This window comes from Chiloscyllium punctatum, chromosome 3 (genome assembly GCF_047496795.1).
Source record: "Chiloscyllium punctatum isolate Juve2018m chromosome 3, sChiPun1.3, whole genome shotgun sequence".
Classification (NCBI taxonomy): Eukaryota; Metazoa; Chordata; class Chondrichthyes; order Orectolobiformes; family Hemiscylliidae; genus Chiloscyllium; species Chiloscyllium punctatum.
Genome location: NC_092741.1, coordinates 23,984,787 through 24,010,541, shown reverse-complemented (window position 1 = coordinate 24,010,541; position 25,755 = coordinate 23,984,787). Strand labels below are relative to the sequence as shown.

Sequence of the window (25,755 nt, the reverse complement as noted above, 5' to 3'; positions counted from 1 at the left end):
TCTCCTTATTTACTCAAACAACATCATCAAGGTTTTGAAAATCTCAATCAAATTTCCTCTTCATCTTCTCTGCAATTAAGGTCTACAAACCAATTTTGTAGTCTCTCCAGGTATTTAAAATGTTTTTTGGATAGCCTGCAATCACTGCCTTAAGGAGAAAGTGAGGACTGCAGATGTTGGAGAACAGCGCTGAAAAATATGTTGCTGGAACAGCGCTTTTCCAGCAACACATTGATCACTGCCTTAATAAAAGATTCTAGAACTTTCCCTCTGACAGCTGTTAGGCTAACTGAGCTGTGGTTTTCCGCTTTCTCCATTCTTTCTTGATTGAAGGCGTTACATTTGCAATTCTCCCAACTGCTGGGATCCATATGTTTCAGAGAGTTCTAGTTAATATCCTCTGCATCATCTTAAACTTCTTAAGAATTGTTTGGAAAGTGTGATGATCAGAATTGGCCACAGTAACTGGTTGTTAGCCAGTGTACTATAATGAGGTTGCATAACTTATTTCTTTTGCACTTTAAATCTATGTTTATAAAATCAAGGCACCTGTATTCTGTTTAAACAGCCTTTTCAACTCATCCTACGACCTTCAAAGGATTGATTTGGGAATATACTCCCAATAATGTTTGTTGCAGCTGTCCAGGTGCAATTGGAAATGTAAAAACTGGGCCTTCCAAAGCTTTCTTCAAGAAATTCTGTGAGTATAGGAGTTGGGACATCGTATCGAGGTTGTACAGAACATTGGTGAGGCTTCTTCCAGAGTACTGAGTCCAGTTCTGCTCACCCCGTTATAGGAAAGATATTATTCAACTGGCAAAGGTTCAGAAGACATTTACCAGCATGTTGCCAGGTATGGAAGGTTTGAGTTATAAAGAAAGGAGGGATAGGCTGGGACATTTTTCGCTGGAACGTAAGAGGTTGAGAGGTGACCTTATGGAGGTTTATAAAATCATGAGAGGTATAGACAGGGTTAATGGTCAGTGTCTTTTTTCCTAGGATGGGAGATTTCAAGACTATGGGCACATTTCTAAGTTGAGAGAAGAGAGATTTAAAAAAGAGAAATGTTTTATACAGAGAGTGGTTTGCATGTGAAATGAACCTCCTGAGGAAATGGTGGTTGTGGGCAGTTACAAAGTTTAAAAGATATTTGGCTGACTCCATGAAAAGGAAAGGTTTGGAGCAATATGGGCCAGTAGCAGGTAGGTGGGACTAGTTTAGTTTGGGATTATGGTCAGCATTGTGTGGTTGGCCAAAGGGTCTGTTTCGGTGTCGTCTGACTGTATGACTCTGTGTCCACATGCACAGCTGCGTGTCAGTCTTAGAGGCGGTGCAGTGCAAAAGTACTGGTTATGTCCAGTAAACACTAGTTAGAAAGAACAGTGCTCTCTGTATTTCTCTTTTCCATCATGCCCTTTAAAATTGTAACATTTAGTTTACATGACGTCTCCTCCTCCTTTCTGTCAAAATGAATTACACACGTTTCTCTTTCATCTACTGTGTGCCTGCCTATTCCACCATTCTGTTGAAATTTTTCTGAAGTCGGATATTAGTCTTCTCACTGCTTAATGTGTTTCTGAGTTTGGTCAGTCACTCCAAACTTCATGTCCCATGTTTTGTTATTCACTGTGGGATGTGGGTGTCACTGGCTGGCCAGTATATATTGCCCATCTCTGATTGACCTTGAGAAGGTGGTGGGTGAGCTGCCTTGAAATCCAGTCATCCAGTTTAAACAAAAGCGTCAGTGCAATTCATTGTATGTGAAGTGCTCCTGGATATACTTTATACAAATTTTCCTTCAATAAGATTTTAATAGCCAAAGTATGATATCCCAGAAAGAGGGGGGCTGTTGAAATAATAGCAACTTTCTTTTAGACCATAAGACATAGGAGCAAAAAGTACGCCATTCAGCCCATCAAGCCTACTCCACCATTCAATCATGGCAGTTAAGTTTCTCAACTCCATTTTCCCACTTTCTGCCTGTAACCCTTAATTCCCTTGATACTCATGAGCCTACCTATCTCTGTTTTAAGTATACTCAATGATTCTGGGTATTCCAAGGTGGAGGACAGGAAAAAATTCTGGCTGTAAGAGCTGCTCCTTTTTTTTGAGGTATTTTAGGTCCTGGAGGTGATTTCTTCGAATTCCAGGAGCAGCAGTTACTGTTTTATATGCTGTTGCATGGTTTTGGAGCTTTGGAAGAAAAAGTCAAAACAACATCAGTTTTAAAAGGGAGAAGGGCAGACAAAGGAAGTACATGGTGAGGACAGGGGAGGTGGAGAGAGAGAGAGAGAGAAAACCTGCACAGTTTCTGCCTTTGCTGTTTTTGAAATCATGTGTCGCTGGAGATCGGAGTGCGCCTGGGAAAATTAACAAACAGTGAAATTCACAGCTGATCTTGGAGGAACCTGTTTGGGCGAAGTTCACAGCACAGAATCAGATAAGTTAATTTTTGTTTTAAGTCTGTCCAAGAAAAAGGCTGTATTAGTGAGTACAGTGGGTTCTTTCTTGATTATATGTTTTTGGAGATAAGTCTCTTGATTAAACTTAAAATATAAGCTATAGCTATTAATTTAATCTGGTGCAGTGTTTTCTAGAGGAATAAGATGGTGTTATTTTCTAGGTCTGTAGATTGTGAAGGAGCAAAATGGCATTTGCAGTGATATGTACTTGTCAGATGTGGGAGTTTAAGGAGAGTTTAAGGGTTACTGTGGATTATATCTGCCATAAATGCTGTTGGATGCGAATCTTATCAGATCGAGTGGATCAATTGGAAAGACAGATAGAAGCGATGAGGAATTTGCAACAGCAACAGTATGTGATGGATGGCAGTTATAGGAAGGGGGGAAAGTCTCAGATACAGTCACATAGATGGGTTAACTCCAGGAAAGGGTAAGAGAGGTAGGCACCTAGGGCAGGAGTCTTTTATGGATATACCCATTTCAAACAGGTATGCTGTTTTGGAAAATGTAGGGGGTGATGGATTCTCAGGGGAACATAGCACGATCAGTCAAGTTTCTGGTATTGAGACTGGCTCTAATGCAACGAGGGGTATGTCGGCTTCCAAGAGATCAGTTGTGTTGGGGGATTCTGTAGTCAGAGGTACAGACAGACGTTTCTGTGGCCAGCAGAGAAAAAGCAGAATGGTGTGTTGTTTCTCTGGTGCCTGGATCAAGGATGTCTCAGAGAGGGTGCAGAATGTTCTCACGGGGGAGAGGGGCCAGCAGGAGGTCATTGTCCACATTGGAACCAACGACATTGGAAGGGAAAAGGTTGAGACTCTGAAGGGAGATTACAGAGAGTTAGGCAGAAATTTAAAAAGGAGGTCCTCAAGGGTCGTAATATCTGGATTACTCCCAGTGCTATGAGCTAGTGAGGACAGGAATAGGAGGATAGAGCAGATGAGGAGCTGGTGTATGGGAGAAGTATTCACATTTTTGGATCATTAGAATCTCATTTAGGGTAGAAGTGACCTGCACAAGAAGGACAGATTGCACCTAAATTGGAAGGGGACTAATATACTGGCAGGGAAATTTGCTAGAACTGCATGGACCCAGGGAGAAGGACCCAGGGAGATAGTGAGGAAAGAGATCAATATGAGACTGGTACAGTTGAGAACAGAAGCAAATCAAACAGTCAGGGCAAGCAGGGACAAGGTAGGACGAATAAATTAAACTGCATTTATTTCAATGAAAGGGGCCTAACAGGGAAGGCAGATGAACTCAGAGCATGGTTAGGAACATGGGACTGGGATTAGATTAGATTAGATCAGATTCCCTACAGTGTGGAAACAGGCCCTTCGGCCCAACCAGTCCACACCGACCCTCCGAAGAGTAACCAAGACCCATTTCCCTCTGCCTAATACACCTAACACTTTAGCATGGCCAATTCACCTTACTTGTATATCATAGCAATTACAGAAACGTGGCTCAGGGATGAGCAGGACTGGCAGCTTAATGTTCCAGGATACAATGCTACAGGAAGGGTAGAAAAGGAGGCAAGAGTGGAGGGGGAGTGGCATTTTTGATAAGGGATAGCATTACAGCTGTGCTGAGGGAGGATATTCCCGGAAATACATCCAGGGAAGTTATTTAGGTGGAACTGAGAAATAAGAAAGAGGATCACCTTATTGGGATTGTATTATAGACCACCTAATAGAGGGAAATTGAGAAACAAACTTGTAAGGAGATCTCAGCTATCTGTAAGAATAATAGGGTGGTTATGGTAGGGGATTTTAACTTTCCAGACATCGACTGGGACTGCCATAGTGTTAAAGGTTTAGATGGAGAGGAATTTCTTAAGTGCGTACAAGACAATTTTCTGATTCAGTATGTGGATGTACCTACTAAAGAAGGTGCAAAACTTGACCTACTCTTAGGAAATAAGGCAGGGCAGGTGACTGAGGTGTCAGTAGGGGAGCACTTTGGGGCCAGTGACCATAATTCTATTCGTTTTAAAAACCGTGATGGAAAAGGATAGACCAGATCTAAAAGTTGAAGTTTAAATTGGAGAAAGGCCAATTTTGACGGTATTAGGCAAGAACTTTTGAAAGCTGATTGGAGGCAGATGTTCGTAGGTAAAGGGACGGCTGGAAAATGGGAAGCCTTCAGAAATGAGATAACAAGAATCCAGAGAAAGTATGTTCCTGTCAGGGTGAAAGGAAAGGCTAGTAGGTATAGGGAATGCTGGATGACTAAAGAAATTGAGGGTTTGGTTAAGAAAAAGAAGGAAGCATATGTCAGGTATAGACAGGATAGATCAAGTGAATCCTTAAAAGAGTATAAAGGAAGTAGGAGTATACTTAAGAGGGAAATCAGGAAGGCAAAAAGGGGACACAATGTAGCGTTGGCATATAGATTTAAGGAGAATCCAAAGGGTTTTTACAAATATATATTAAGGACAAAAGGATAACTAGGGAGAGAATAGGGCCCCTCAAAGATCAGCAAGGCGGCCTTTGTGTGGAGCCACAGAAAATGGAAGAGATACTAAATGAATATTTTGCATCAGTATTTACTGTGGAAAAGGATATGGAAGATATAGACTGTAGGGAAATAGATGGTGACATCTTGAAAAATGTCCAGATTACAGAGGAGGAAGTGCTGGATGTCTTAAAATGGGTAAAGGTGGATAAATCTCCAGGACCTGATCAGGTGTATCCTAGAACTCTGTGGGAAGCTAGAGAAGTGATTGCTGGGCCTCTTGCTGAGATATTTGTATTATCGATAGTCACAGGTGAGGTGCGGGAAGACTGGAGGTTGGCAAATGTGGTGCCACTGTTTAAAAATGGCGGTAAAGACAAGCCGGGGAACTGTAGACCGGTGACCCTGAGCTTGGTGGTGGGCAAGTTGTTGGAGGGAATCCTGAGGGACAGTATGTACATGTATTTGGAAAGGAAAGGACTGATTAGGGATAGTCAACATGGCTTTGTGCGGGGGAAATCATGTCTCACAACGGTTAAAGGTGGATAAATCCCCAGGACCTGATCAAGTGTGCCCGAGAACTCTGTGGGAAGCTAGAGAAGTGATTGCTGGGCCTCTTGCTGAGATATTTGTATCATCGTGGGCGGCACGGGTGGCACAGTGGTTAGCACTGCTGCCTCACAGCGCCAGAGACCCGGGTTCAATTCCCACCTCAGGCGACTCTCTGTGTGAAGTTTGCACATTCTCCCCGTGTCTGCGTGGGTTTCCTCCGGGTGCTCCGGTTTCCTCCCACAGTCCAAAGATGTGCAGGTCAGGTGAATTGACCGTGCTAAATTGCCCGTAGTGTTAGGTAAGGGGTAGATGTAGATGTAGGGGTATGGGTGGGTTGCGCTTCGGCGGGGCAGTGTGGACTTGTTGGGCCGAAGGGCCTGTTTCCACACTGTAAGTAATCTAATCTAATCGATAGCCACAGGTGAGGTGCTGGAAGACTGGAGGATGGAAAATGTGGTGCCACTGTTTAAGAAGGGTGGTAAAGACAAGCCAGGGAACTATAGACCAGTGAGCCTGACCTCAGTGGTGGGCAAGTTGTTGGAGGGAATCCTGAGGGACAGGATGTACATGTATTTGGAAAGGCGAGGACTGATTAGGGATAGTCAACATGGCTTTGTGCGTGGGAAATCATGTCTCACAAACTTGATTGAGTTTTTTGAAGAAGTAACAAAGAAGATTGATGAGGGCAGAGCAGTAGATGTGATCTATATGGTCTTCAGTAAAGCGTTCAACAAGGTTCCCCATGGGAGACTGATTAGCAAGGTTAGATCACATGGAATAAAGGGAGAACTAGCCATTTGGATACAGAACTGGCTCAAAGGTGGTGGTGGAGGGTTGTTTTTCAGACTGGAGGCCTGTGACCAGAGGAGTACCACAAGGATCGGTGCTGGGTCCTCTACTTTTTGTCATTTACATAAATGATTTGGATGCGAGCATAAGAGGTACAGTTGTAAGTTTGCAGATGACACCAAAATTGGAGGTGTAGTGGATAGCGAAGAGGGTTACTTCAGATTACAACAGTATGGGCCAATGGGCTGAGAAGTGGCAGATGGATTTTAATTCAGATAAATGCGAGGTACTGCATTTTGGGAAAGCAAATCTTAGCAGGACTTATACACTTAATGGTAAGGTCCTAGGGAATGTTGCTGAACAAAGAGACCTTGGAGTGCAGGTTCATAGCTCCTTAAAAGTGGAGTCACAGGTAGATAGGATAGTGAAGAAGGCATTTGGTATGCTTTCCTTTATTGGTCAGAATATTGAGTACAGGAGTTGGGAGGTCATGTTGCGGCTGTACAGGACTTTGGTTAGGCTACTGTTGGAATATTGCGTGCAATTCTGGTCTCCTTCCTATCGGAAGGATGTTGTGAAACTTGAAAGGGTTCAGAAAAGATTTACAAGGATGTTGCCAGAGTTGGAGGATTTGGGCTGTAGGGAGAAGCTGAACAGGCTGGGGCTGTTTTCCCTGGAGCGTCGGAGGCTGAGGGATGACCTTATAGAGGTTTACAAAATTATGAGGGGCATGGATAGGATAAATAGACAAAGTCCTGTCCCTGGGATCTGGAAGTCCAGAACTAGAGGGCATAGATTCAGGGTGAGAGGGGGAAGATATAAAAGAGACCTAAGGGCTAACTTTTTCACACAGAGGGTGGTATGTGTATGGAATGAGCTGCCAGAGGAAGTGGTGGAGGCTGGTACAATTGCAACTTTTAAGAGGCATTTGGATGGGTATATGAATAGGAAGGGTTTGGAGGGATATGGGCTGGGTGCTGGCAGGTGGGCCTAGATTGGGTTGGGATATCTTGTCGACGTGGACAGGTTGGACCGAAGGGTCTGTTTCCATGCTTTATATCTCTATGACTGTATGACCTTCTATGGCAGTGAATTCCATAGATTCACCGCTCTCTGACTGAAGAAATTTCTCCTTATCTCTGTTCTAAAAAGTCTTCCCTTTACTCTAAGACTGTGCCCTCAGGTCCTAGTCTCTCCTACCAATGGAAACAACTTCCCAACATCTATGCTGTCCAGGCCATTCACTATTCTGGAAATTTCAATTAGGTTACCATCCCCCCCAACCAATCCTTCTGAACTTCATTGAGTATAAACCCAGAGTCCTCAAACATTCCTCATATGGTAAGCTTTTCATTCATGGGGCATTCTTGTCAACGCCCTTCCTGAGATATAGGGTCCAAAACTGTGCACAATACTCCATATGTGGTCTGACCAGAGCCTTAAATATGAAGTCCTATCACAGTAAATGCCATCATTGCACTTGCCCTCCTAACTACTGACTCAACCTGCAGGTTTACCTTGAGAGAATTCTGGACTAGAATTTCCAAGTCTCTTTGCAGTCTAGACTTGTGATTTTTTTCCCTGTTTAGAAAATAGTCCATTTCTCTCTCTTCTTCCTATCAAAGTGCATGACTTCACACTTTCTCACATTGTACTCCAACTACAACTTCTTTGCCTGCTCTCTCCTAACCTGTCCAAATCCTTCTGCAACCTCCCTGCCTCCTCAATGCTACCTGTCCTTCTACCTATCTTTGTATCATCTGCAAACTTAGCCAGAATGCCCTCAGTTCCTTCATCTAGATCATTAAGGTATGAAGTGAAAACTTGTGGTCCCAACACTGAGCCTTACGGAACACCACTTGTCACTGGCTGTCACCCTGAGAAGGACCCTTTCATCCCCACTCTCTGCTTTCTGCCAGACAGCCACACTTCTATCCACGCTCTTACTTGTCTCTGACACCATGGGCCCTTATCTTATTCAGTAGCCTCCTGTATGGCACCTTGTCAAAGGCCTTTGTGAAGTCCAGGTAGATAACATCCATTGGCTCTCCTTGGTCTAACCTGCTTCTGACTTAGGGTCATAGAGATGTACAGCACGGAAACAGACCCTTCAGTCCAACTTGTCCATGCCAACCAGATATCCTCACCTAATCTATCCCATTTGTCAGCACTTGGCCCATATCCCTCTAAACCCTTCCTATTCATATACGCATCCAAATGCCTTTTACATGTTGTAATTATACCAGCCTCCACCACTTCCTCTGGCAGCTCATTCCATCCACACACCACCTTCTGTGTGAAAACAATGCCCCTTAGATCCCTTTTAAATTTTTCCCCTCTCACCCTAAACATATGCCCTCGAGTTCTGGACTCCTCCCAGCCCAGAGAAAAGAACTTGTTTATTTATTCTATCCATGTCCCTCACGATTTTATAAACCTCTATAAGGTCACCCCTCAGCCTCTGACGCTCCAGGGAAAATAGCCCCAGCCTGTTCAGCCTCACCCTATAGCTCAAATTCTCCAACCCTAACAACATCCTTGTAAATCTTTTCTGAACCCTTTCAAGTTTCACAACATCCTTCCGATAGGAGGGAAACCAGAGTTGCACACAATATTCCAAAAGTGGGACCTAATTTCTCAAAGAATTCTAGCAGATTTGTCTGGCATGAGCTCCCCTTGCTGAAACCATGCTGACTTTGCCCTATTTTACCATATACTTGCAAGTATTCAGAAATATCATCCTTCACAATGGATTCCAGGATTCTTACCCAGACTGAGGTTAGGCTAATTGGTCTATAATTTTCTGTCTTTTGCCTTACTCCCTTTTTAAACAAAGGTGTCAGGTTAGCAAATTTCTAGTCCTCTGGGACCCTCCCTGATTCTAGCAGTTCCTAAAGGATCACCACTAGTGTCTCTGCTATCTCTTCAGCTATCTTCCTTAGGACTCTGAGGTGTAGTCCATTTGGTCCAGGTGATTAATCTACCTTCAGGCCATTCAGTTTTTATACCACCTTCTCCTTGGTGATGGCCGCCATAATCAGCTCTGCCCCTTCACTCTTGAATTTTTGGGATATTATTCATGTCTTTCACCGTGAAGACTGACACAATTATTTATTCAGTTCCTCAGCTATTTCTTTGTTCCCCACTACTATCTCTCCAGTGTCATTTTCCAGCGGCCCAATGTCCACTTTTGCCTAACCTGAAATCTGATGACCACTTAAGAAGTGACTTAAGTATGCAATGAATCATAGACAGGTATCTCCCGCTATCCAAGAGTGTCCCAGAAAACCTTTCGTATGTCGAAAATGGTGTAAAGCGAAAATGCATGATTTATATGGGAAATCTTTTTCCATTTTTCGTAAAAGCAAAAATCCTCTTCAGATTCGTGAGAAAAGGAACTATTGCAGGTCTTTCATAAAAGCGAAGTGGTGTAAAGCGAACATTCGAAAAGCAGGGGATACCTGTATCATGTACTGACCACCACTTACCCATTATCCATTATATCTGAACTTCCCAACCATTTTTTTCTTAAAAATCTTTGTGATCCACCCTCTTATATCTCTCCACTTCAGGTGTGACACCAATGTTAAGATTGCTCCTAACATCATTCTTTGTAGAGCAGAGCAGGAGGCGAAATGACCATCATGTTCCTGTTGATCTCTGCAAAGCAACTCACTCTCCTGCCATTTTCCCGTACCATTGCAAAACCATTCTCCTTAGGTGCTTATCCAATCCCTGATTTAATTTGTCGCCATCAATCTCTCAAACAATTGTGATGTAAACTATGAGATTATTTGTTGTGAGTTTGACTTTCTGATTCTTGAGTCAGTAACCAGTGGGTTTTCTATTTGTCTGAAGTTAATAATTAATTCCTTTGAAAGGTTCTTAAAGCCTGGCTTTACAGTGAATGGGTTTTATACAGTATCAATAGACTTTTGTTTATTTAGATTGTTTTGTGACCCAGCATGGTAAACAGGTCTGAAGATTTGTTGGAGAGCTCAAGAACATGTTATTTTTAAATTGAAGAGAAACACCCACAGCTGATTTTTTTTGTTTCACTTTTGACTTTGAGTGGAGCAATCCTGAGAAGTACTCTTGAGAAGGAAAGGATATACAGTGGAACTCGGTTACCTTTGAGTGAAGTGTTAGTGTTAGTCCCAGACCTGAAGTGTTGCAATAAAATCCTGAAGAGGTTACTTACATCTGAGTACATTTAAGCTTCTTTCTGCAGCTATCTCCAGTGTTAGTCCAAAGCTGAAGTCACATGTGTTTTACAGGAAGAAAAATAGTAAAATACAGTGAAAAGCTTTTCCATTGTCACCACAATCCAGCACCATTTTGAATAGTTTTAAGAATGAGAAAATTAAGATATAGCTTAAAGAGTCCATGAGTCCTGAGCCAGCTCCTCATCATCGACGCCTGTGCCCCCATCCCTCATCGACTGTCTCGCCAGCATCTAACCTGGACCCACCCAACATCAAAGTCGCCACTCTTCAGGCACTATCTTTCACTGCTGGGCCAAATCTCCTTCACCACTGCCCAAGGCAGTGCTGTAGTGGTACATCAAAATATGCTTGCTTTTGGACTGCATGCTATGTGGGTACATCTCAAGATCTTCAATGGCTCTTTTTATTTAACTTCCCTTGCCACTCCAAAGTATACTCCAGGGTACCTGTGTTTCTGTATCACCTTAAGGATTGTACCTCTTATGCTATATGTATTATTAATCAAATGTTAGGTATTTATTATCATCTTTGCTCTTTTTTTCTACCAAAATGAATAAGGTCATACTTCTGTGTGTTAAATTTAAGCTATCATATCTGCCCATTCCACTGCCTGTGTCCCTTTGAAATTGACAATATTTCCAAGTCTTACATCATCATTTTGAAACCAAAGTCAAGGTAATTCAAATAGATCAAGAAAAGCTGTGATCTTCGCACCAACCCTGGGGACCCCCACCATATAACTTCCTGCCGTCCAAGAAATGATTGTTTACCACTCCTTTTTTTCCAGTTATTCAGCCAACTTCATATCTCCTGTCCCCCCTCTATCCTTATATTCCACATTTTCTTTGTTGCAAGCTTGCTGTGTAGTGCTCTGTCAAATGCTTTTGCAAAGTCCATAACCAGAACATCCATGACATGACCCTCAAGTTTTTCTGTTACTTTGTCAAGTCAGTTAACTAAACACACGATTTTTCATTCACAATCTGTCCATACCACTTAACCTTCATTAAGTCACATATATACTAATGACTGATAATGTTGTCTCAAATTATAATTTCTTAAAGCTTTCCCATCAGCAAGGTCAAACAAACTCAGCTGCAATTTGCTGGCTTATCCTTGCACACTATTCTGAACAAGGGTGTAACATTAGCCATTGTCCGGTCCTTTCCCTCACTCTCTGTATATCGAAGCTAATTACTGGCCAGAGCCTCTTCCATGTCTACTTTTACTGTCCTTCATATCCTGAGGTGCACCCAGCTACTCATGGTGACTTTAAGGAGAGCCAGCCTAATAGGTCCTTTTTGGCAATTTTTAGGCTTCACTTATATTCTTTTTCAAAATGAATTAGGCGGCTCTTTGTTCTTCTGTATAGAATAATCAAATGAATTCACTTGGTTCTTAGCTATGGCACATGCTTCCAAGCCCAAATCCCCTTTGGATCCTTAATCAGTCCCATTTTACCTTTTGCTATCGCTTTACCATTTATATACGTTTTAAAAAAAACTCTTGAAACTGTCAGTTTCTTTGGATACTCTGCCTTTGTTTCTGTTATTTATTTATGATCGCTTTTTCTGCATGGTCTATATTTAATCTCAGCTGCATTACCAAGGACAGATCCTGTATACGATGTTGATCTGACTAAGATCTTTGAGATAAACAGCTTTGATGGATTTTGGAAGATAATGAAGAAATTAATTCCAATGGTTTGACAATCAGTTTGGTAACAGGATGCCCCCGTGTCCGAGATAATGAGGAGTCTTCAGATCCATTCCGAGTTATTAATGAAATTAAAAATGACTGCATGTGAATATCAAACTCTTCAGCACGTTTTACTCTACTCCCGATGCATTCCGTGATGGTGAGCCTGAATTTGAAATCAGATCTCCTATTGACAGGAAGCTGTTCAATCTGATTCAACTCCAGGCAAAGAGCAAGACTCCAAAGACATACTTTATCATTTCCTGTTCGCCAGTTATTGTGCATATGCTGCCACTCTGGTGTTGGATAATATACAATGGGCTTGATCTCTAGTGTTTATGACTCCTGTCTTAAAATCAGCATGAAGAAAACTAAAGTGGTATATCAGCATGTTCCAGAAAAATCCTGTCTCAAGCCTAAGGTTTGAGTCCCTGATTAGACCTTAGCAGGAGAGGATAAGTTCACATTTGCCGAGATGGGTGCAACTCCAACAACATTGAAGAAGCTTGACATCATTTAGGGCATATCTGCCTACTTGCTTGGCACTCCATCCTCAAACATTCTCTGTCTGTGTTCCTGCTCTTTTTAAATCTCTGCTCTGACTCTGTGCTTGTGTTTTTTTTAAATCGCTGCAGCAACTCTTGGTTCCCATTCTAATTAAGTCCTCATTCTGACTTAGAACATAGAACATGACAGTGCAGTATAGGCCCTTTGGCCCTCGATGTTGCGCCGACCTGTCATACCAATCTGAAGCCCATCTAACCTACACTATTCCACGTACGTCCATGTGTTTGTCCAATGACGACTTAAATGTACTTAAAGTTGGCGAATCTACTACCGTTGCAGGCAAAGCATTCCATGCCCTTACTACTCTCTGAGTAAAGAAACTACCTCTGACATCTGTCCTATATCCATCACCCCTCAATTTAAAGCTATGCCCCCTCGTACTCGCCATCACCATACTTGGAAAAAGGCTCTCCCTGTCCACCCTATCTAACCCTCTGATTATCTTATACGTCTCGATTAAGTCACCTCTCAACCTTCTTCTCTCCAACAAAAGCAGCCTCAGTTCCCTCAGACCTTCCTCATAAAACCTACCCTGCATCCCAGTAAATCTCCTCTGCACCCTTTCCAAAGCTTCCACATCCTCATAACGCGGTGACCAGAACTGTACACAATACTCCAAGTGCGGCCGCACCAGAATTTTGTACAGCTGCAGCATAACCTCATGGTTCCGGAACTCGATCCCTCTATTAATAAAAGCTAAAACACTGTATGCCTTCTTAACAACCTGTCAACCTGGGTGGCAACTTTCAAGGATCTGTATACCTGGACACTGAGATCTCTCTGCTCATCTACACTCCCAAGAATCTTACCATTAGCCCAGTACTTTGCATTCCGGTTACTCCGACCAAAGTGAATCACCTCACACTTGACCGCATTAAACTCCATTTGCCACCTCTCAGCCCAGCTCTGCAGCTTATCTATGTCTCTCTGTAACCTACAACATCCTTCGTCACTATCCACAACTCCACCGACCTTAGTGTCGTCTGCAAATTTACTAACCCACCTTTCTACGCCCTCATCCTGGTCATTTATAAAAATGACTTTCTGCTCTCACTCTTTTTAAATCTCTACACTCACTCTTTGCTCCTCCTTCAATTAAGAATCTTGAAATTTAGATTCCTCCTGGTCTAGTTCCATAACTAACCTCCACCTTATGATATAATGATCAAAAGATTCCAGATAATAGACCCACATCATTTCCCAGAACTAGATGACGTCATACCTCTTCATAAGATCAGAAAAATAGGAGTAAGAGTAGGCCATTTGGATCCTGATGCCTATTAAACCATGCAATATGATCCTGGTTGATCTATATGTCGCTTTAACACCACTTTTCTGACAGCCTCACAATTCTTGACTCGCTTGCAGATCAAGCATTTGTCTAACTCAGAATATATTCAATGAGCCAGCGCTCTCCAGGGAAGATCATTCCAAACACATTTGCCTACAGGAAAATATCCATTGTTTCTTAACTATAACCAAGTGGATTCAGCCATTGGTCTCTCTCTAGCACTAATATTCTTCTTTATCACCACAGCCACCTGTCATCTGCTCTTTCTTTCCCTGCATTTTCTGAACATCTTGCATTGGGCATATTTACATTAAAAATAAAATAAAATCTGTACGGCATGGAAGCAGGCCGTTTAGCCATGTAAGTCCACATCGACTGTCCAAACAACATTCCTTGTGACCCTGCATTTCCCATGGCTAATCTTTGGACTGTGGGAGGAAACCCATGCAGACATGGGGAGAATGTGCAAACTCCACAAAGTCACTTGCCCAAGGCTGGAATTGAACTCGGGTCCCTGGCACTGTGAGGCAGCAGTGCTAACCACTGAGGCACCATGCTGGCCCATGGTGTACTGGGTCTTGCCCTTTTTGAGCCAGGTCTTCATAATCATTACATCATATTCCCATTTGGTATGTACCTATAATTAACCTGATCTACCACATTCATGCATCTTCACATAGGTATGTAAACCTTTCAAACACTTCTGAACAAAATGCTTTGCATCTTCCCATGTCTGAACCCCTTTCTGTAAAGCAGCTTAAAGTATTTTATGACAGGAGAAGAAATGCATGAGTGAAACCTGTTACACAGTGCAATATTATCTGAAGATTGTGCATTTACATAGCCCCACTGGATCTAGTGGTTGCATGCCATGACCGAATTGCTGTATTTTTGATTGTTGCTCTGATCTGTTTATGGTATTGTTTCTGTTTGAGTTATGATAGCTTGGTTCAGGACAGGGCAGTGTCACCTGCGCAAGAAGTTTGAAAGCTTCGCTTTGAGTGGACAGGAAGCTAACTAATGTTGTTGTGCTTGGATTTGCAGTGTTCTGGAGTCTGCAGTATGAGAGGGGCAGCAAGCTGGTCATTCTTCAAAATCTTTTGTGGCTCGGCTTCATCTTCTTCCATGTGCCTGAGACTTCTCAGCACGGTTCCATCTATATGGGCCTAGGCGAGAGGAATATAGACTTTCCATTCATGATATGATACTCTCATCAATCAGAAAGCTCAATGAACCGATACCTATTAATTTCTCTGATTTTAATTGATTTACTTCAAATTACACAATTAATTATATAAAACACTATTGTCAACAAATGACATCTTTCTATATTTTAATAAATCTTATTTGAAAACTCTATATGCTGCAAATAACTTTTTTTAAATAAACAAGATGCATTGTGGAAATTCAGTCGGTCAGATCACACCAGAGTCCTTATCAGTGTTTAATATAATTAGGCTTTTTCCCATAGACAACATTATTCTTCAGTATTGGGTCTCCCACAGGCATGCGGACTTTACACCACTTGAGGCCTTTCTTCAAGATGGGCTTCACCGAATCAACTGACCATCGAGTGAGATATCTGTGTGAAACAAAAATTGATAAATTTTACCAATTATAATTGCAGAGGTCCAGGTGGTGAGGATTTAGACATGAAGCACTGTTAGTACATAGAACATAGAAGAATACAGCGCAGTACAGGCCCTTTGGCTCTCGATGTTGCACCGATCCAAGCCCACCTAACCTACACTATCCCACTATCCTCCATATGCCTATCCAATGCCCATTTAAATGCCCATAAAGAGGGAGAGTCCACCACTGCTACTGGCAGGGCATTCCATGAACTCACGACTCGCTGAGTAAAGAATCTTCCCCTAACATCTGTCCTATACCTACCACCCCTTAATTTAAAGCTATGCCCCCTCGTAATAGCTGACTCCATACGTGGAAAAAGGTTCTCATGGTCAACCCTATCTAAACCCCTAATCATCTTGTACACCTCTATCAAGTCACCCCCAAACCTTCTTTTCTCCAATGAAAACAGCCCCAAGTGCCTCAGCCTTTCCTCATACGATCTTCCTACCATACCAGGCAACATCCTGGTAAACCTCCTCTGCACCCGTTCCAGTGCCTCCACATCCTTCCTATAGTATGGCGACCAAAACTGCACACAATACTCCAGATGCGGCCGCACCAGAGTCTTATACAACTGCAACATGACCTCAGGACTCCGGAACTCAATTCCTCGACCAATAAAAGCCAGTACACCATATGCCTTCTTCACCGCACTATTTACCTGGGTGGCAACTTTCAGAGATCTGTGTACATGGACACCAAGATCCCTCTGCTCAAGCACACTACCAAGTATCCGACCATTAGCCCAGTACCCCATTTTCTTGTTACTCTTACCAAAGTGAATCACCTCACACTTAGCTATATTGAACTCCATTTGTCACCTTTCTGCCCAGCTCTGCAGCTTATCTATATCCCGCTGTAACCTGACACATCCTTCCTCACTGTCAACAACTCCACCGACCTTGCGGAACACTGCTCATAACTGCACTTCAAGATGAACCTTTACCAATCAACTACTACCCTCTGTCTTCTTCCAGCCAGCCAATTCCTAATCCAAACCTCCAACTCACCTTCAATGCCATACCTCTGTATTTTTTGCAGTAGCCTACCATGGGGAACCTTATCAAACACCTTACTGAAATCCATATACACATCTACCGCTTTCCCCTCGTCCACCTCCTTAGTCACCTTCTCGAAGAATTCAATAAGGTTTGTGAGGCACAACCTGCCCTTCACAAAACCATGCTGACTATCCCTGATCACATTATTCCTATCCAGATGTTCATAAATCCTATCCTTTACAATTCTCTCTAAGACTTTGCCACAACAGAAGTAAGACTCACCGGCCTATAGTTACTAGGGTTATCCCTACTCCCCTCTTGAACAAGGGAACCACATTTGCTATCCTCCAGTCTTCTGGCACTATTCCTGTAGACGAGGACATAAAAATCAAGGCCAATGGCTCTGCAATCTCCCTTGCTTCCCAGAGAATCCTGGGATAAATGCCATCAGACCCAGGGGACTTATCTATTTTCACCCTTTCCAGAATTTCCAACACCTCTTCCCTACATACCTCAAAGCCGTCCATTCTAATTAATTGTGACTCAGTATTCACATCAGCAATGTCCTGTTCCTGAGTGAATACTGTCGAAAAGTATTCATTGTGTCTCCCCAATCTCTTCAGCCTCCACACGCAACTTCCCACGACTATCCTTGACTGGACCTATTCCTACCCTAGTCATTCTTTTATTCCTGACATACCTATAGAAAGCCTTTGGGTTTTCCCTAATCCTACCAACTAAGGACTTTTCATGTCCTCTCCTTGCTGCTCTTAGCGCTCTGTTCAGATCCTTCCTGGCTACCTTATAACTCTCAATCGCCCCAATTGAACCTTCACGCCTCATCTTTACATAGGCCGACCTCTTCCCTTTAACAAGGGATTCCAATTCCTTATTAAACCACGGGTCCCTCACACGACCCTTTCCTCCCTGCCTGACAGGTACATACTTATCTAGGACACTCAATAGTTGCTCCTTGAACAAGCTCCACATATCAATTGCGCCCTTGCCTTGAAGCCTACTTTTCCAAGCCACGCATCCCAAGTCATGCCTCTCTGCATCATAATTTCCCTGCCCCCAGCTATAACTCTTACCCTGCAGTGCACACTTATCCCTCTCCATCACTAGAGTAAAAGTCACTGAATTGTGGTCACTGTCCCCAAAGTGCTCACCTATCTCCAATTCTAACACCTGGCCTGGTTCGTTACCCAGAACCAAATCCAGTATGGCCTGACCTCTTGTTGGTCTGTCTACATATTGTGTCAGGAAACCCTCCTGCACACATTGGACAAACACCAACCCATGTAACGAATTCGAGCTATAGCTTTCCCAGTCAATATCAGGAAAGTTAAAGTCCCCCATAACAACCAGCCTATTCTTTCACTCTTCTCCTGAATCATCCTCGCAATCCTTTCTTCTACGTTTCTAGGACTATTAGGAGACCTGCAAAAAACTCCTAACAGGATGACTTCACCTTTCCTGTTTAACAATGACTGGTAAATCAGAAACCAAGATACCCCAATTACTCAATGTTCTGGGGCTCCTGTGGCACAGTGGTAATGTCCCTTCCTCTTAGCCAGATGTGTGTAATATCATTTCTGAACAGATTGATTAGAAAATAGAATGTATAGACTAGAATCCCTACAGTATGGAAACAGGCCCTTCAGCCCAACAAGTCCATACCAACCCTCCAAAAAGTATCCCACCCAAACCTGTTTCCTATTACTCTACATTTACCCCTGCCTCATGCACCTAACCTACACATCCCTGAACACTGTGGGCAATTTAGCATGGCCAATTTACCTGACCTGCACATCTTTGGACCGTGGGAGGAAACTGGAGCACCCGGAGAAAATCCACACAGACACGGGGAGAATGTGCAAACTCCACAGAGAGAGTCGCCTGAGGCGGGAATTGAACCCAGATCCCTGGCGCTGTGAGGCAGCAGTGCTAACCACTGAGTCACCGTGCTGCCCCATGTCTAACAAAAAAGTTTAGACGGTGAGTAGCTGCTGAGTTGTAGAGAGACCAAGATTGGTGCACACTCTGGTGAATTAGCTCCTCTCAGGAGAGATTAGACAGACTACAAAAGCATGGTAAAAATATACAGGTGACAAACTAATGTTGAACTGGTATATCCAAGGCTAGTAGACCAGTGAGTTTAACCTCAGTGTGGGGAAACCTGATCAAACTATTCGGGATTACACGGACATTCACATGGCAAAGGTGGGCTAATTAGAAATTAACTCTGGACTCTTCTGAAAGGGGAAATGATGGTGAACTACCTTTACTGGAGTTTTTTGAAGTGGTAACAGAAAGGCTCGATGAAGGTAATGCTGTTGATGTAGCATTCATAGATTTCCAAAAGGCTTTTGATACACTATCACACAACACTTGAGAGGAAGGTTACAGGGACAGTAGCAATATGGAAACAAAATTGGATCAGTGATACGGAATAGAGGCAAATCAATGGACATTGTGCAGGCTGGAGAGGAACATTTGCAGTGGATCTCCTCAGTATTGGGACCATTGCTGTTCTGAATATATATTAAAAATCTGGATCTTTGTGTGCAGGGGACAATTTCAAAGTTTGCCTATGGCACTAAACTTGGATGAATTGTAAACTGCGAGCAGGACATTGTAGAACTCCAAACAGACATTGACAAGTTGGTGGAGTGGGCCGAGAGGTGACAAATAAGGTTCAATGCAGAGAAATATGGCATGATGCATTTTGGTCAGTAGAACAGTGAATGGAAATATAAAAGATGGGGTATAATTCTAAAGGGGGCACAGGAGCAGAGGCACCTGGGTGTATATGTGCACAGGTCACTGAAGGTGGTAGAACAAGTGGAGAGAGCAGTAAATAAAGTATACAGTACCCTCAGCTTTATTAATGGAGTGTAGAGTACAAGAGCAAGGAAATGATGTTGAACTTGTAGAAAACACATGTTTGACATCAGCTGGAGTACAGTGGACAGTTGTGGGCACCACATTATAACAGAATAAGAATGCAATGGAGAGAGAGTGCAGAAGTGATTTATAAGAATGGTTCCAGGAATGAAAAAACTTCAGTTATGAGGACAGACTGAAGAAACTATGGTCTCTTTGGAGAAAAGGCAGCTGAGGGGAGATTTGAATGGAGGTTTCCAAAGTCATTAGCGAGCTTGATAGAGCAGATGGGAAAAGCTGGTCCCATCAAAGAGGAGAGAGAACAAGATGCCAGAGATTTAAAGTGAAGTGCAAAGCAAGGATGATGTGAGAAAAAAATACGCTTTTACCCAGCGAGTAGCCTAGGGTATGGAAAGCACTGAATTGAATTGAACTGATCTTATTGTCATGTGTACCAAGGCACAGTGGAAAGATTACTTAGAGTGGAAACAGGCTCTTCTGCCCAACAAGTCCACACTGACCCGTCGAAGCGCAACCCACCCGGACCCATTCCCCTACATTTACCCCTGCACCTAACACTACGGGGAATTTAGCATGGCCAATTAACCTGACCTGCACATTTTTGGACTGTGGGAGGAAACCCACGCAGACATGGGGAGAATGTGTGGAGTTTGCACAGTCAGTCACCTGAGGCGGGAATTGAACCCGGGTCTCTGGCGCTGCGAGGCAGCAGTGCTAACCACTGTGCCGCCCAGGAGCTTTGTCTTGCAAGCAACACAGGCAGAAAATGTAATGGAGGCTGGTTCAAGTGAGGCATTCAAGAGGGCACTAGGTAATAGAATTGATGGAGGTACAATGTGTCAAGTGATCTTCTTCACTGTAACAGACCTGAGATTCCGGGATTTGCGAACTCTGTCCCTACTGGTCCCTACAAGGACAAGGAGATAGTGGCAAAGTTGTGAAAAGCCAGATAAGTGTATGGCCAAATGGGGATAGAGAAAACACAGTCTAACCTTGTCTTCACACGATGTTACAGAAACATTGAAAATAGTAGTGCCCCAGGCCCAACCCATACTCAGCTGCTTCAATGATGTTCCTAGGCCAGAAGTGAGAAAAAGAAAATCTATGCAGTAGTAGGCTGTTTGGCGCTGAAGTCTGCTCCACTATTTATTATGATCATGTCTGATCACCTAACTCTATAGCCTGTTGCTGGTTTCCTCTCCCATATCCTTTGATCCCTGAAGTCTCAACTGTGATCTCAAAGTTCTTCTTGAAATTAGACAATGCTTTGACTTTGACTGCTTTCCGTGGCAGTGAATTTCCCTGGCTCACCACTCTCTGGGTGAAGAAATTATTCATCTCATTCAGAAATAATTTACCCTGAAACCTTCGAACGTCAACATATTCACTTTACCACCAAAATCAACAGCGAGTGAAAAGGGTCAGAACCCTAACCTGCATCCTCCTTTCTGAACAGAGGAAACAAATTCAAATTTACTGTCTCATTTGCTGCTGCAGATGTAAGTAAAGCCTGAACACTCCCGGCCAGATGACCGGTTGAGGCAACATGAGTTTTATTGAGTAAGAGGTGATATATGTTAGAATGGCTGATAAATCAACAAGTTGCAGTTAAATTATAGTCATTCATGACTTTTTTTCAAACTACCTTCCGTCTCACAGTGAAATCAGCCATTAATAGATCCTGTGAAAGTAACTTCTCTTCCCTTTGTAAAAAGTGGATAACCTTTAGGAGTTCATTACTGAAGCTTATAAAAGATTTTTTTTTAATGCTAAAAGTAACATGGGAGCAGCTGGTTAATTCTCCAAGTCTGCAATAAAACACAATACGCTTAGTCAACATTTGACACAGTTTGTCTAATAGCACAAAGTGGAGGGGAAAAATATATCACTCGAGCCAATTGTAACTACTGCAATTTCTACAAAATACAAAAAAAGTCCATGTCTAAGATTTTAATGATGCTTTTACAGGTTAAGACACGTTCCTCCTGCAATCAACTATTGTCTGCTCGAGTAAATCAGTCTGAGTTTGTTTCTATCCTCAGCTGATACAGCCTCTTGTCTCAGGCAGGACTGCAATGTTCAAGGCCCACTTCAGGCAAACAGCCGGATTGAAGACCCACAAAGTTCAAGTGACGTTACAGACTGTTCAACAAACAGTCTCCCTCGCCTGTGGAATTTCCCCGTCTCTCCTTGTAGACATTTCTTAAAGCCTACCTTTGACTGGTCCAGAAATGTGCTCACATCTCCACAAGCCATTTCCTAACGTGTGAAGGCGGTATAAAAGTGCACGGAGTTCTCGTCTTACCCAGCTTTCTACCTTTCCCAACATCCAGCACCAACCATTTGTGTGGTCATTCACCTAATTGCTGTTTGTGGAATCTTGCCATGCAATTGTTGCCCACATAACAAGTCATCATGCTTAAAATATCACAGTATGTAAGCAGTCTTTTAATCCCTGTGCAAAAGCAAGTCTTTACTGACAGATGTGCCTGCATAAGATTTCACAGAATATGCAACAGTGGTCAGACTTGCCAAATCAGCACTTCTAGGTGCTTATGTAGTGTTCTGGTCTTTGTCTGGGTTCCATAATCTGGGTCTTGGTGTCTCACCTAAAGAAATCCTCTCTTCTTATCCCGGGGGCAGATTCCTAGACTTGCTGGTTTGTGGTTTAGGAGTCTGCCACCAGGATAAAGGTTAGCAGCTTTACCAGAGCAAATGTTCAGATGGCTCAAGGTGGATATGGTCCCAAACACTCAAAACAAACTCCAGTCAACCTCAGCAAATCTTCAAAATCATGTCTCCATCAGCATATCTGGCCCTGTTGGATTGGCCAGTGTGGTGGGATTTTATGGGTCCGTGCCAATTAAAGTTGCAAGTTCTTCTCGTGATTCTTTCATCACAAAATATGATCAACTGGAGCTGACTCTATACCAAGGAAAGAATGTACAGCACTGTGAAATTATGGATGTCATACACCAGACACCTTTTAAGTACATCCTTAAGGACACCTTTTGTTCAACACCAAACTTAATGAAGCGGTTTGAATGGCTGATTGCAGATGACATGAGAAAGAAGCGTTAATAGCAGACTCGGATGGCATCACTGCAACAGGTATTTCACCTTTCGTTGCAGGATTCAATTTGATCTCTCAAAGTATGGCCCAAATCTGGAAGCCTATAATCGGACCAGCAAGGTACTTTCCATTTAAACAGACCATGTGAATCTTCCACATACCATCATTTACACTTCATTAAAATCCTGGTGAGAACAGAAGAAAAGCTGTTTAAACAGACTGTTTCCTCACATTCACGATGCATTCCAAATCTGTACAAATTCCTCTCATTCCTGCCGAACTAATATTAGAATCACAGGATGATACAGATTAAAAGCTCATTCAGCTTGGCTTTTCTGTGGCAGCTCTTTTAAGGTGCTGTCCAAATCGCCTTAAACTCTTGCCTTTTTCCTGAGGGTCCACAAATTTCATCTTTTCATGCAGTTATCCAAATCCCTTCTGAAAATCATTATTTCATCTGCTTTCCCTCCCCTTTCAGGCAGTGCACTCCAGATCACAGTGACTCGCTGTTTCAAAATACGTCACTGCAGCAACTTGCAAGGCAGAAATGAAGTTAGGGCAGATTGCAAACTATGGAGATGACATCAGGAAATTACAGAGAGATATTGATGGAATAGGTGACTGAGCTAAACTGTGGCAGAGAGACTTCAGTGTAAGCAAGTGTGAGGTTGTCAATTTTAGAACAAAGAACGATAGATTAGGGTACTTTCTAGACAGTATGGAGTTAAGTACAATACATTCCCAAAGAGACTTGGGGGTTCGAGTGCAAAGATCTTTAAAATGCTGTAAGCAGGTGCAAAAAATAATGAAGAAAGCTAATGGAACGCTGGCCTTTACACATCTCGATGACAGGAGCACAAGAATGCTGAAGTTATACAAAATCCCTGTTAGACCCTACATGGGAGTACTGTGGGCACATCTGGGCGCCACATCTTAGCAAGGTCTTGGAGAGGGAACAACATAGGTTTACAAAACCGATACCTGGGTTAAATTATGCACATTCGGCCTTTTATTTCCTCTATAATTTAGAAGGCCAAGGGATATTCTGATTAAAGTCCAAGAAATTAACGAGAAAAGACGGTGTAAATAAAAATAAACTTTTCCACTCGTTGTCCACTCTCAAACTAGGGGCCATAATCTAAAGGTTAGGACCAGACCATTCAGGAGAGATGTTAGGAAGCACTCCTGCACACAAACAGGGTAGATGTTTGGAACTCTCTTCCACAAATGGCAGTTAATGCTGGATCAGTTGTCAACAAAAAAAATTCAACTCCGATTAAAATTGAAGTAAAGGTATTAAGAGATATGGCACAAAGGCAGGGATATGGAGCTAGGGCATAGATCAGCCATGATCCTACTGAACAGGAGAACAAACTCGAGGGGCCAAATGGCCTATGTGCCTGCGTTCCTACATCAGTTTCTCCTCAAATTTCAACAATTGCCTTGAATCAGTAGCTTCTTGTTAATCGATCCCCAAAAAACAAATCCACCTGCACCAAAAGTCCTCCAATCTTCTCAGCTCTACCAAGGACAAAACCATGCATATTCTGAAGCATCACAAAGTAAATAGGACTAACTTGGAGGAGAAGTTTGTAAAATGGTGCAATATTAACTCTTTTAAACTGATTTTATTTTAAATTCACTCACAAATGTGAGTGCGGCTGGCTGGACCAGCATTTCTTGCCCACCCTGAGCTGAGAAGATGGTAACGAGCTGCCTTTATGAACTACTGCACTCCATTTGTTGGAGGCACATACAAAAGGCCAATAGGAAAAAACTCATATGGTTCTGACTCAGAGTCTGAAGGAACGGCGAGACATTTCCAAATCAGAATGGTGCGTGGCTTGGAGGGAAACTTGCAGGTGATGGTAGGTCACTCAGCCCGAAACATTAACTCTGATTTCTCTCCATAGATGCTACCAGACCTGCTGAGCTTTTCCTGCAATTTCTGTTTATGTTTGCAAAAGAACTAGCTCTGGCCTTTAGGAGAAAGTCAGTTAATGAAATTGTTTCTGTGAAGACTTGGGATGTGGACATGAAAATAACAACTAACGCCAAGTATTGGGGAATCAAATTTGACTTGGAGGGAACAGTGTAACTGAAGTAGTTGTCAAGGTACACATAACTTTCTGAGGTGGCATAATTGTATCGTAGGAAGAAATCCTAGAATTTGCAGTGTGAAAACTGGCCTTTATTTCAAGGTGAGTAGAATTGATGGTAATCATTCGCTAATGATTATGATTGTTGCATGACCTATGCTTTTCCAGCACCACCCGAGAAGCAGGAGAGTCGATGTTTCAGGCAGGAAGGGCTTACCTGACTGGCTGTCCTTTCCCAGCACCACACACTCTCGACTCTGATCTCCAGCATCTGCAGTCCTCACTTTCTCCTAATGATTATGATTGTCCACTCAGGAAATTCTGTGTCACTGACCATGGTTCGGTGGGCCCTTGTGTGGCCGATGAGCCTGATCTGAGAGCCACATCTCTGACCACATTTAGCAGGTGTTTCCAGGAGGTAAAAGTGGTCCTTGGCCAGGAGATAGTTGCCGTTCTTCGCTCCAATTCCTTTTCCTCTTCCTCCTCCTGATGAGTGTTCGCAAAGAATTCATTCAGAGCTTCTTTCAATCAGTCTCTTCTGAATGAGGGGCTCCCACACATTGACATCTAAGTTGTATTTCTTGTGGGAAACCTCGGAGTCTTCAAAATCTTTCCTTTGTCCTTTTTTCATTCGAGTGCCTGTCTTGAGCTGATGATGATGATGATTTGCTTTGGTAGGGGGAACTTGGGCATCCTGAGCACGTGGCTGGTCACAATCATGGCCTGAATGCGAGTGCTGATAGCTGCTTCAAGGACTCATCTGTCTACCCAGCAGATGGAGAATCTGATGATACTTCTCAAGGGTCTTGAGGCACCATTGACATGTATTCGAAATTTTGGGGCCCTACAGAAGAGTATGAAGATGAAGATGACAGTAACCTCTGCTGCTCCAATGTGAAACTCCTCTACCCCAGCAATCTTTCCTTCCACATGTCAAATGGTGACTTCAATTTCTGCCAGACAAGGTGGGATCATCCCTGCTGATGACTGTTTCATCA

The 25,755-nt window shown here is 42.9% G+C and overlaps 2 protein-coding genes across 3 annotated transcripts in view; one reads left to right on the top strand and one right to left on the bottom strand.

Moving 5' to 3' along the window:
• rsph9 (radial spoke head component 9) overlaps nt 1-15,401 on the top strand; it is a 63,478-nt gene extending 48,077 nt beyond the window's left edge. The window contains exon 5 of the mRNA XM_072550819.1: nt 15,087-15,401. Within this exon, the coding sequence (XP_072406920.1) occupies nt 15,087-15,247 (161 nt within the window). The 3' untranslated portion in view covers nt 15,248-15,401. The remainder of the gene's footprint in view (nt 1-15,086) is intronic.
• The window catches only part of mrps18a (mitochondrial ribosomal protein S18A), a 94,357-nt gene continuing 83,888 nt past the window's right edge, over nt 15,287-25,755 (bottom strand). For both annotated transcript variants that reach the window (XM_072550820.1, XM_072550821.1), the window contains exon 6: nt 15,287-15,624. In XM_072550820.1, the coding sequence (XP_072406921.1) occupies nt 15,480-15,624 (145 nt within the window). In that variant the 3' untranslated portion in view covers nt 15,287-15,479. The remainder of the gene's footprint in view (nt 15,625-25,755) is intronic.